The 13367-nt window shown below is 33.0% G+C and overlaps 1 protein-coding gene across 1 annotated transcript; it reads right to left on the reverse strand.

Annotated features, from left to right (window-relative positions):
* Positions 1-4098: 4098 nt before the first annotated feature.
* Positions 4099-13016, reverse strand: LOC134706307 (carbonic anhydrase 7-like). The gene is made up of 7 exons (XM_063565133.1): positions 12859-13016; positions 11084-11233; positions 10399-10562; positions 8930-9022; positions 8440-8512; positions 7625-7773; positions 4099-4235 (listed from the first exon to the last, which is right to left on the reverse strand). Exons 1-7 carry the CDS (start codon positions 12998-13000, stop codon positions 4119-4121), a joined length of 888 nt encoding a protein of 295 aa, XP_063421203.1. The 5' UTR covers positions 13001-13016; the 3' UTR covers positions 4099-4118.
* Between the last annotated feature and the right edge of the window lie 351 nt (positions 13017-13367).

A 13367-nucleotide genomic window follows, 5' to 3' on the forward strand; every position in this document is an offset into this window, starting at 1 on the left:
GAATATTTGTTCCATCAGGTACAGGTATTATGACATTGTTTATAATAAAGTTTCCACTGGAACTTCTGTTAGGTGGAACAAATATACGTTGACAGAACCACTCCAGTTAACCCCTCGTACCATGGTTCCAACCCTCACCGAGCCAGGATTAACCTCGAGAAACTCTTGAATTAGGCCAAACCAATGAGAATATTTTATTTGCTATGCTTGGGCAGGGCCTTTCCCTATACTTACTTAGAGTTGTTCCGAATATCAACTCTTGTGCGTTCACGTGAAAATCTATTAACTCTGAAGTCGATTGTAGAGTTTCAAGTGAACTCGGCCTAATAGGTCTTCAATGCAGCTGGAAACTCCCGCACACGAAGGCGTCCTTCAGCTGGCCCATAAACAAATATATATATATACTAGTTCAGTAATAATGGACATCATACTTAAATCCGAATGATACACAGGAAACTAAAATTAATAATCCTACAAGACTAACAAAGGACAGGGGCTCCTGACTTGGGACAGGTGCATAAATGCGGCGGGGTTAAACATGTTTTTAGATATCTCAACCCTCCCCCTATACTTCTAGCCAATGAAGAAAAGTAAAGGGTTACACATAACAATACACACAGTAAAATTCAGTTCAAGATAAATCCGAGACCGATGTCAGAAGAGGTAACAAAAGAAAATAAACCAAATGACAATAATACACAAAAAACAACAGACTACTAACAGTTACTGACATGCTAGCTCCAGACCTCAATTAAACTAATTGAAATATAATGTCTTCATCATATGAATATCAGGCAGAATCCCTCCCATAAGGGGTTTAGTATTGTACCATCATAAAATATATGAGAAGAACATAACCCGTGTGGTTTGTTTATATGCCTTATTCCATAATTATCTGCTGCTTTATTTTTGTTGAAACCTGCAATACCCATTTCTACTTCCCCACCGGTCACTTGTTTATGAGTATATCTATTTTGACATTTACCAGAGATAACTTCTTTCTCTTCGTGTTCCAAATATTTTATAAAGTTATTTTTTCAAAATGTATATGCCAGCCGTTCATAACTTTGGTTGTCACTGTAATATACTTGATTGTCGACATTGAGTCATTTAAAAGTTTGGATATTTTTCTCTTTGATTTCTGATCATTCTAACACAGTTTTGGTATCTGCAATTTTGTAATTTTGGTTCAATTAGTTTTTGCTTTTATTTATTCTTCTGATGGCTATTTATAAACGACACTGTTTCCTCAATTCATATGTTGTATGTTTCTTTAGTTTCAGGTAAATGTGATCTGGATCATTAAAAGAGGGACGAAAGATACCAGAAAGGAAAGTCAAATGCCTAAATCGAAAATAAACTGACACGCCATGGCTAAAAATGAAAAGACTGACAGACAAACAACAGTACACATGACACAACATAGAAAACTAAAGAATAAGCAACACGAACCCCACCAAAAACTAGGGATGATTTCAGGTGCTCCGGAAGGGTAAGCAGATTCTGCTCCACACCGTTATTTTTCCAGTTATAAAATGCGTTTTTCTTGTAAATATTAGCTCTACATATCTTGTAATTTTGGCTTTCTTCTTCCTTTTTAGATTTAGGATCAATATCTTAAATTAAGATGTTATTTTATATAATTATACCCTCTCCATTTCTTCACGATTTTGTACATTAAATTTGTCAAGTTAATTCTGTCTTGCTTATTTTTCCGTTTAAATTTTGTTCCATTTTCTGCTTTATTACAAGTTTTATCTGATGTTTGAGAGTTTTCTACAACTTTGAGTTTTTATCTGATGATGTAAAACAGAAAATCTCAGTTGATAGTGATCCGGGACATAGGCGGTTACATTAAGTTTCTGTATATCTATAATTTAGTTTCTGTATATCTATATTGATCTCAGAATATTTGTTTTGATAGATACTAGTAATAGTGTCAATGGCAGTGATATCTTTTTCATTCGAATGTATGTTTCTTTAGAGCATAACTCATAGTCTTGCATACAGTCAGGGATTAAAAAAAAATATGAGAGGAAGCCTCATTAATTATGTCTTCATAAAAATTTTCTTCTGCAGACTACATGTATCTTATGACTATTGGAATAGGAACATATATTCTCATTTAATTGGTCTATGTGCATTGTAGTTACTCATTTTTGCTATTGGTGGGTCTCCAATCTTAATGAACTAGAACTGACAAGAGTTGTCAGTTTTCCTATCGAAGGTCGGTGTTTTCACCAAACAATCCGACTTCTTTCACCGATAAAAACTGGCCGACACGAACTAGCCTAAATGAGGTGCTTAAAAGTGGCGTTAAAATACAAAAAATCAAATCTATTTGTGGGTCTATCGAAAGAAACAAAAATGATGTCCGGAACTTCTTCTAATTCGATGATTAAATTCTACTAGAACCGGCTTTTATAGGTGAAATTTAGGGGTCTAGTTCCTTTCTCCACAATATTGCACGCCACCATACCCTTTCGGCGTTTGTAATGAAGGCAGTGAGTCATCAGAGTCGACCGACTTTCCTAGTCTCATTTTTTTCAAGCGAATTTCATTCAACATGTTAGGCTGACAATCAGACAACCAAGGTTCTTTATAAATAAATATATACACCGTCCTTTATTTCTCGGAAGAATAGATCACAAGTTTTTTGCAGTTAAAACTATAAATTGTCTTTTTTTTTTCTCCGCACACTCATTAAAATCTAAAATATATTTTGAGCATATCTTGGATGATCTGTATTTCTTGACTGACAATAGTATGTTTCAAAATATTGTTTTGTGTTATTTTGTACATATATGTGCTTCTGAACATTTTCATTGTTTGTCCAAGTTGGGATAACCGAATTAGATTATCCTTGCATATGTTATGAGTGTCTAGTTCTGTATGATATAAATTGACAAGATAATTCTCTTTGATCATGGTTTTGATATATTTTGGAGTTGTATCTTGAGTACTATTAGCCTGCCATTGATATAAATTTCCTTCATTTCTACAGTGTCTGATACTGTTTCATGTGTTTGTTGCAGAGTGTTGTAGTCCAAATCTCTTTTGCATGAATAGCGTTTTTTTTTGTTTCAGCATCTAAGAAATTGTTACGAAATGACATGTTACATATCAGGCATCTGTTCTCAACTCTTTGTTATACATTAATGCAGGCATTACACCGAATTTCTTTTTGTAAAATCATGTCAGTTATTGACAAGTCTTGATTATTATCACTTAAAGTATTTCCCCTCTTGTTCGAGTTAATGCTGCTGTTCTTACTCATTGTCTGTTTTTTTGTAAACCTTATAATTACTATTTCCATTATTTTTGCATTTCTTATCCGTTGCTTGAGTTTTAATCCGAATAAAAATCAGTTTTACGAAATAATATGGAATCTACACACGCCTAAACACATGTCTTATATATGTACATCTAAAGATTCGTATGTGTACTCCTATTGCTACGGAAATAATGTTCAGTTTGGATGAGTTTTTACGAAAACATATTCGAAAAAAAAGCATCAATGTGTATATTACCTTTATGTTAGGATGCAACTTTTAATACGAAAAATCAAATGAAGTGTGTATTTGTTGTTTCTTCTTCACTTGACTCTTAAATTGTCTCCGTTAACAGTCTGTTTGTTGTAATACCCTTTTTATGTATTTACCGACAATAAATTCAAATGATTTGCATTTTCATACCCGGGAATTAGTTTTAAATTGATTAACAAGTGAGAGGTTTATCTAGCTTCAAAATCAGGTTTAATCCCCTATTTTCTACATTACCTGTACCAATTTAGGAATATGTCAGTTGTTCTCCATTCGTATGATGGGTTTGAGCTTTAATTTACATTTGGTAGTTTGATTAAGGACTTTCTGGTTCAAATTTTCCTCGAACTTCGGTATTTATGTTATTTTACTTTTTGTCAGTTTGTTTCTAATTTATCACCGTCAGGTAAAAAATCAGTGAAATCGCAATATTTTTCCGTATAGAAAGAGCTTTGTAAGCTCTAGTATCTTAAGCAAATTTTACTGATCATGATTTGATATCAGCCAAAGATCTGAAAGAAAATAAGCCACTTACAAAATAAAAAGAACTATCATAAATATCTGTATCCCTCGATTTTATTTACAATTTCGAAGAACTACTCTCCCATTAGAAGGCTGCTTAGGTCTACAGTTTCCTGCTTTAGATATTTGTTCGTGATTATATATTGTTTCCATCTCTCGCAACGTCTTTAGCTTGAAATAAAAGATGGAGTGAACAATTAGTTTATTAGACTTTAGATTTTATAACAGACTCAATAGCAAAAGTAGCAAAATAGTAAATGTGTAAATGTAAATTGATGAGTCTTTTGCAGACGAAACGCGCGTCTGGCGTATATACAAAATTTAGTCCTGGTATCTATGATGAGTTTATTTACAACCACTGGGTCGATGCCACTGCTGGTGGAGATTTATTTCCATCAGTTTATCACCATTCCAGTAGTCAGCACTTTTGTGCTGACATGAATTATCATTGTTATGGTTATATTTATAAATTAACTGTTTACAAAATTTAGAATTTTTGAAATACTAAGGCTTTTCTACCTCAGGCATAGATTACCTAAGCTGTATATTGTAAATTTTTTAGGAAGTTTGGTTCTCAATTTATTTGGCCTTTTAAACTTTTTTGGATTCGAGCGTCACTGATGAGTCTTTTGTAGACGAAACGCACGTCTGGCGTATATACAAAATTTACTCCTGGTATCTATGATGAGTTTATATACAACGAGTTGTATATGAACGTATAGTTCGTCTATTTAATGCTGGTGGACGTTTCGTCACCGAGGGTATCACCAGCCCAGTAGTCAGCACTTCGGTGTTGACATGAATATCAATTATATGGTCATTTTTATAAATTTTCTGTTTACAAAACTTTTTTCGAAAAACTAAGGATTTTTTTAATCCCAGGAGTAGATTACCATAGCCGTATTTGACACAACTTTTTGGAATTTTGGATCCTCAATGCTCTTCAACTTTGTATTTATTTGGCTTTTTAAATATTTCGATCTGAGCGTCACTGATGAGTCTTATGTAGACGAAACGCGCGTCTGGCGTATAAAATTATAATCCTGGTACTTTTGATAACTATTTACACCACTGGGTCGATTCCACTGCTGGTGGATGTTTCGTCCCCGAGGGTATCACCAACCCAGTAGTCAGCACTTCGGTGTTGACATGAATATCAGTTATATGGTCATTTTTATAAATTTTCTGTTTACAAAACTTTGAATTTTTCGAAAAACTAAGGATTTTCTTATCCCAGGAGTAGATTACCTTAGTCGTATTTGGCACAACTTTTTGGAATTTTGGATCCTCAATGCTCTTCAACTTTGTATTTATTTGGCTTTTTAAATATTTCGATCTGAGCGTCATTGATGAGTCTTATGTAGACGAAACGCGCGTCTGGCGTATAAAATTATAATCCTGGTACTTTTGATAACAATTAGACACTGACAAATGCAGTCTATATGATATAATAGTTTAGTATTATAATTAGTAAGCCAGACGCGTGTTTAGTCTACATAAGACTCATCAGTGACGCTCAAATCGAAATATTTATAAAGCCAAACAAGTACAAAGTTGAAGAGCATTGAGGATTCAAAATTACAAAAAGTTGTGCCAAATACGGCTAAGGTAATCTAGGCCTGGACTAAGAAATCCTTAATTTTTCGAAAAATTCAAAGTTTTGTAAGCAGGAAATTTATAAAAATGACCAGATGATTGATATTCATGTCAACACCGAAATGTTGACAACTTGGTTGGTGATACCCTCGGGGACTTAAAAATAACTAGATTTCAATAGTTGGCTGGGTAGTTAAATATGGTTATCCCGTCCTGCAGCCCATTTAGTTGTGCAGAATGTATAAAAACGTAGCCACGTCCAGTCAAAATGAGGACTTAAAATCGGATCCTTCGCGTAGGTTGAGGTCCATGCTTTCTGCCGTATCTCAAATCAATTTGCAAGAAATCTTCGAGCGCTCTGTTGGAATTTCTATTCTATTGGACATGCCCTTTTTTTGAATCGGGAGTCCAAAACTCCGATCTTTATTTCCAAAACCTTCCTTGTATAATCTTACGTATCTATATATATTGTTAATTGTGCCTTGTCCTGAAAATGTCTAATATATTTTCCGATGGACTTAAAGGAAGCATCAATCACATCGATCAATCAATCCAAATGATTATATTAATCATTTCTTTGATTAGAAAATGAGTAATATGTTGCAATTAATGACTTGCTCAGAGGTTCAATACTATAAAATGCCAAAGTATCGTAAACAGAAAGTGACTAAATTACTAGAAGTTTAAAAATCGATTACAAGAACAACATTTTTTCAATGCTCCAGATGAATATAAAAAAAAGATCTCAATATTTGGTAATATGTAACGGACATTCAGCTATATAATTTAAATTTGAAGGATCGTCAAATTGAAGGAGGTGGAACATGCAAAACTATTGACGCTTTGAAAATTGTAAATTTCCTTTAAATACATTCAAGCATTACTGATACTTGTAAAAGAAAAGAAAGTGACTGACTTGCAGATTTGAAAATCGCTTTCATAGAACAATTCAACATTGTACAGTATTAAACCAAATATTTCCTTAATACATAATCTGAGTAATATGTGTCATCCAATGGTCGTTACAGATATCAAATCATACCCTTCCTTGATACTGAAGCGATGATAAAGCAACGAAATTTATGAACAAAGTTTTTACGACTCTACGGAATGACTGACGGACGAAAAGAATAGTCCGTTAAGGTACCTGTAGTATACCATCCACTCATGTCATTGATAGTTTTACATCGATTCTGGGAGGAAAACTTTATGCCAAAATAGACCACTTTCGAGTTCATCCGTCACCGGAAAAAACTCGTCAATTATGCACGCCTTCATGATGTCATTTACCAGATAGAGGGGTCGCCTGTATCCCTGTACTATTTACGTTCATCAAGCGTCTTAGTGATCGGCATTGTGCAGGATAAACTAGAAATAATGGTTGCTCTGTAGGGACTTACTGACAATTCCCTAATGACAGCAGTGTTGATTGTCAATTTTGAGAATTCTATTTGCCGAAAAATTCGTACAATATAGAATTATAGTTTCCAACCACTCAACATTGGAATGTAAGTGACGACCCCTCTAAACGCACAAATGACGTTCACCAAAACCAGTTTTTGACGGAAATGCACCGAACTCGAAAGTTGTTTATTGATATAATTGAAAAAAATAATAGAAAATGTACTCTATCTGTGCTAATCAGATATTTGTATACAATGACAGCCATACAACTAAGTTCTATTGAAACATTCATTTTATGGTAACACTTGTACATATTCAACTCCAGCAAATAAACGTTATTTTTTTTTCTTTAAATGTGCAAAGCACTATGGGTTTGTCACTGAAAACCTTTTGATAAATCTGCATTTGCTCAGCTTTTAGCTTTGAAAGGAGAGAAAATCGGTTGTAATAAGTGAATTTAAAAAATAATGAACAAATCGTTTTCATATCACAAAAAATTAGAGTAACAGGGTATACATATTTTGTAAAATAAAACAATTAAAATGAATGGAGGTTCTTACCGTTTTATTACTGATGTGAACTGGATGCTTGAAGACAACCCAATTCACACTCTGGAAACAGCCGGGAGTTGTAAGGGATCCTTTGTAAAAGTAAGAATCATCTTTCTTCGGTAGTAGAGTAAAAGGATTAAATTTAGTTTTCACATGCCCTAAAAAAAATGAGAAAAAATAAGTCCAGTCTTATATTTGTATTGTGTCCCGTAGAAACAAATATATGTTTTTATTTTTTTGTCAACAATATTTCATTGATTTCATTTACCAAAACATTTGTTCACATCATGTAAATATTTTCTTTCCAGAACAAAATGACATCTGTTCACGATTTTTTTCAGTTCTTTATTGCATGTCCTAATAAAGGCAACCCTTCAGCGAGCATATGGTCCTGAAAGCAGAAAATTTACTTTTTCTATATTCGGTTTAATTTATTCACAACTTTAATTAGACTCGGCGATGATCTGTTTGTAGAATAATCGCATCAAACGCAAATGCTGTTCGTTCGATAACGAGCCGGGTAAAAAAAGCGATCAAATAATTGTAAATTGCTGCAACGACTCGAAGGTCTCGCCTTCGGAATAATAATATAGTGCCAAGTCAGACTCGCAAGTCTTCTTGCGGATCGTTACCTTGTGAAATTGCAAGTTAGAAATTCGGCTCCACGTGTCCGCCTTGTACACAGCAGAGTATATAATCATATAACATATACATGTCCTTGGCATGATATTAATGCAATATTTCCAACTGGATATTACTACTTGAAACATCTGTGTCTATATCCATCGTTTCATCCTCTTTTCATAAGACATCTAAAAACCTACCTTGAATGGATTTCAGTTTGTGTCCATATTGGTTGATGAATTTGTCAAAAGCATTGAATTTTTGGTTCAAATCCTTAAAAATTAGAAATTCACACATTCAGCTTTAGATGTTGAGGTTACAAAATAAGATCTTTTACAATAATGCTAAATTTTAAAGTATGTGAATGCTCAAAAACCAAAGTAAGCGTTATCTTTTGATAGTTTTGAATTCATTGATATATTAATGAATATCTGAGCAATAATTGGAAAGAATTCAAAACAAATTTAAAACGTATCCTGCCATTTTCAGCATATCAAAATATTTTCAAATTACATATTTAAGGTACTGTATATTCATTTATTTTCGTTGTACGACTATTTTTTTTGGATGATCACAAATGGTATTACCCCAAATGTATATGATGTATGCATGTCAGGCTTTTCATATCCGCAAATACCAGAATACAAATTTTAAACAAAATGTACACAATTTTATTAAAATAATATTTACCTCTAAAAATATGCCAAGAACCACGAGTCCATCATCCTTATTAACTGCCTTGCTAAATGTGTCATATTTTGTGTTATAATGTACCATATGCATCTATAGAACGAAATGTATTACATATATAGTTATCAAAGGTACCAGTATTATAATTTAGTAGGCCAGACGCGCGTTTCGTCTACATAAGACTCATCAGTGACGCTCATATCAAAATATTTATAAAATACCATGGGAATCAATCAATTTATATTGAATGGTCAATTATAATTGATAGCAGCCTGTCAAAATTACAGAGGTCGATAGCTTTGTTGATAAATTGAAATTATATCTACTTTTCTCCTGATTGATTGGTTGATTGATTGTCGTTTAACACACTTTTAACACTATTGCGGTATTTCGTGGCGGTCAGTATTTCAGTGATAAAGAAAGCCAGAGTGCCAGGAGAGAATCGAGAATCAGTAGGAAGACTGACAATCCTAGAAATTCAGATTGGAGTCGAGTTCACTTGTTCCGTGTTTCTTTAGATAATACATGTAATTTACTTTTAACGAGAATGTATCATCCGCATTATCATTTTCTATTTTAGTGGACCGTGAAAATGGGATAAAACTCTAATTTAGCATTAAATTAGAAAGATCCTATCATAAGGAACATGTATACTAAGTTTCATTAACTTCATTTAACTTCATTAAAAACTACCTCGACTAAAAACATTAATCTGCAGATAGATCTTCACCCGATGAACATTTTTACTTTAATAGTTTTGCCCTAAATGCTTTGGTTTTTGAGTTATTCGCCAAAAACTGCATTTTACCCCTATATAGATATAGGAAGATGTGGTGTGAGTGCCAATGAGACAACTCTCCATCCAAATAACAATTTAAAAAGTAAACCATTATAGATTAAAGTACGGCCTTTAACACGGAGCCTTGGCTCATGTTCTATTTTTAGCCATGGCGGCCATCTTGGTTGGTTGACCGGGTCACCAGACACATTTTTATAACTACATACCCTAATGATGATTGTGGCCAAGTCTACATAAGACTCATCAGTGACGCCCATATCAAAATAGTTATAAAGCCAAACAAGTACAAAGTTGAAGAGCATTGAGGATTCAAAATTCCAAAAAGTTGTGCCAAATACGGCTAAGGTAATCTATTCCTTGGACAAAAAAATCCTTAGTTTTTCGAAAATTTCAAAGTTTTGTTAACAGGAAATTTAAAAAAATGACCACATAATTGATATTCATTTCAACAACGAAGTGCTGACTACTGGACTGGTGATACCCTCGGGGACGAAACGTCTAACATATAGCATATAAAGTATAGCTTAAGTTATAAAAAAAACTATATTGTACCAACAAAATTACCAAATTACCAAAAAAAAAGAAAATACAAAAATAACAGACTATTTGATATAATAGAATCATTATATAATCTTAGGCCTAATAGTTAAAGTATGTATTGTAGTTTTACCTCTCCGGCGTACTTTTTACCATCAACAGAATGTTCGGAACCATCATTCTCGCTGTGTCCAAAGTGAAAATGGAAGTTATACAATTCAAAAATGTCAGTGGTGAATCTTGGGATCCCAGATATTTGTGTACCTTTGTCATTTAATGTGAATGTCGGTGAATGTCCTGAAAGAATAGGAAAATGTATCTAGAATATGTACTTCCTGAACAACAAACACAATGATATTAATACCGAAATTAAACTTTAATTGAGGCCTTTGTATTGGGTTTTGATATAGAAAGGATTATGCGTTAATTGTTGTTTGCCTGTGTGTTGATAATGTTTACAAAAACATGAATGCAAATTAAACTGTAGAACAACATGTTAAAATCTAAATAATGCCTTATTAAAATCGGATTATCACTAAAAGGTTGATCAAATCACCAATAACACGTTAACATCAGGTAGAAGTAGATGTTAACTTTATATCAAGGTTAATCTCTCTCGGAATCATAAGTAACATATTGAAATACTAAATGTTTTGTTTGTCGTACTTTGTTCATATAACAAGTTCCATATGCATTTCATCAAAAGAGAGACCAAAACATATCGACTATTCAAAACATCAGTTATAAATCATAGTAACATAAGTATTCGACGCCGTATTTGTAATAAAGGGATTATGGTCGCTCTTTCAATTGATTACCGTTATTTTTAAACATTCCTTTAAAATTACAGCCTTCTATCAGGTAATTCAGCTTGAATGGATAATACAGTGCATCATTGGTAACTACGTTGATAGGTGATTGTCGATCTCCTTTACAATCAGGCCAGAACAAACCCCAGTTTTGAGGACCTGTAATGTAATCATACAAAATAGCCTTAAATAAATCCTATTCACTACAATAGTTTTATGGTGTAACCTCAAAAAAGATGTAATATTTCTTAGAATTCAGTAATATTGTTTTTCGTGAATTGGTTTGTCATATATCAGTCTTTGTTGTTTTTCGTTAATTGGTTTGTCATACATCAGTCTTTGTTGTTTTCGTTGGTTTTTTTTAGCTGACTGTGCGGTATGGGTATTATTTATTGTTGAAGACCGAAATATTACACACTCACATTGCACACTTTATCACTTTATTTCAAACGGAACTACAATAATGGTAACACTTTGTAAACGCAAACCCTATAGATCTGCGATCGTTGTACAGAAAGTTCACTCCTATAGTTGGCATGATTGTTAACCATCATGTGAAGTGTACCATATGATACGGGACTTCCCTTTTTTTTGACACTTTGTGAATGCAGTTGAAGATTTAAAAGGTTGTTAAAGTCTCACCACATACAGTAAACATGAAAACAAGATACACATATATGAAATATCAAAAATGAAGTTGTGAGTCGATAATACGTTTATTCTAATTCAGAAATCATGTATAAAACAAATAAAACATATATGTGACCTATAGTTGTTACTTTCTATATAAATGCATATCTATAATAAAATGAACGGTACTAATTTTCTTGCACCAGATGCGCATTTCGACAATACATGTCTCTTCAGTGATACTCGTGGCCAAAATATTTGAAATCCAAAGTTTATAAAGAAGATGAAGAGCTATAATCCAAAAGGTCCAAAAAGTATAAGCTATACACATAAAAAAAAACATTATAAAATGCAAATACTGGTACTCCTTGACAAAGCAGGTTTTGAAAACAATATTAGAACTAGATAAATACTTGTTTTCTTATTGTAATATTACAACTTAAATAAATGAACAGAGCATACGCTAGATCTACGTATGATGGACATGTTAAAAGTACATGTTTTTTTATGATGATCTAAATAAAGGCAACAGTATTATACCGCTTTTCAAACTCATAAATCCATGGACAAAAAACAAAATCGGGATAACAAACTAAAACCGAGGGAAACGCATTAAATATAAGATAAATACATATTGTTACTCCTCTGAAACCATTTGACAGCAAGCTCTAGCAGTTGCTGTTCATTGGTAAGTTGGTTTGCCATCATGTGTTGTCAAAATAATTGAAACACACAATGTTATTCCTCATTTTTACAACGGCTGTGGATTTTTCGCGCTACAGCGCCGAAATGTTCATGTTCCAACTGTCAGCAATTGAGAGTATATATTTGTATAAAGTTCTCTTGGACATAAAAAACTGGTAACATTTTTTAGCAAGCGTTTCACTCTCACATTAACTTACCAATTACAACTTCCGTTCAAAAGATTAGTTAAATAAAATAGTTCAGGTAGTGGCATTTTTTTGCATGAAATCACAGTTTAGCATAACTAAATGCATATACAGGAATTGTTTTTGAAGAATGGAGATTAGCTGTTCTGCATTTACGTCTATGAAGCTGTCTATTACAAGACTGCAGCTATATGTACCACTTGTATGCTGTTTCGATATATAAATAACAAAGTTCGTCAAAAACGATCATAAAAGAATATTTACCCATGATGCCGTTTTTAACATAGTCAAATCCAAAACCATGATGTGTCTTACGGGCCGGTAGATGTATCTTCTTCGATTGTCCCTTGTTTAAAATGATTAAAATAACACTAAAAACTAGTAAAGTTAACCTTAGTATCTCCATACTTCTGAGGTACCTGTTCCAGTCTCTAGTTCATTTATTGTGTGAGTACAAAAACAACCACATAAAAACTCGTTGGCATTTTAATAATTGTATTACGCTTTTTTTCTTCTATATTTTGTTAAATCACCAGTAAAATGATTTTTTGTTCCATGCAGATGATTTATTCATGCAGAATGCATAACAGAAAAATGTTAGTAATTACATTTTATCAATGGGCTTAATGCAACAGTATTTTAATACTTACAAACAACTGAAATGACGTCACAATTAATCGGTGTCCAAAAATCTATGCCATTTACATGTTTACTCATACTAAGAGTCAATGACCGCAGACATTAACGTTTAGAAAATATTGATGTGCACATAC

The sequence above is a fragment of the Mytilus trossulus genome, chromosome 2 (genome assembly GCF_036588685.1).
Source record: "Mytilus trossulus isolate FHL-02 chromosome 2, PNRI_Mtr1.1.1.hap1, whole genome shotgun sequence".
Taxonomy (NCBI): domain Eukaryota; kingdom Metazoa; phylum Mollusca; class Bivalvia; order Mytilida; family Mytilidae; genus Mytilus; species Mytilus trossulus.

Excerpts from the sequence above, each read along its gene's own strand:
- LOC134706307 (XM_063565133.1), bottom strand. The coding sequence starts at position 13,000 with ATGGAGATACTAAGGTTAACTTTACTAGTTTTTAGTGTTATTTTAATC. Across the intron at positions 9,023-10,398 it reads GTAAAAAGTACGCCGGAGAG|ATGCATATGGTACATTATAA; the intron begins GTAAAACTACAA and ends TTCGTTCTATAG. Across the intron at positions 4,236-7,624 it reads TTCACATCAGTAATAAAACG|CTAAAGACGTTGCGAGAGAT; the intron begins GTAAGAACCTCC and ends TTTTATTTCAAG.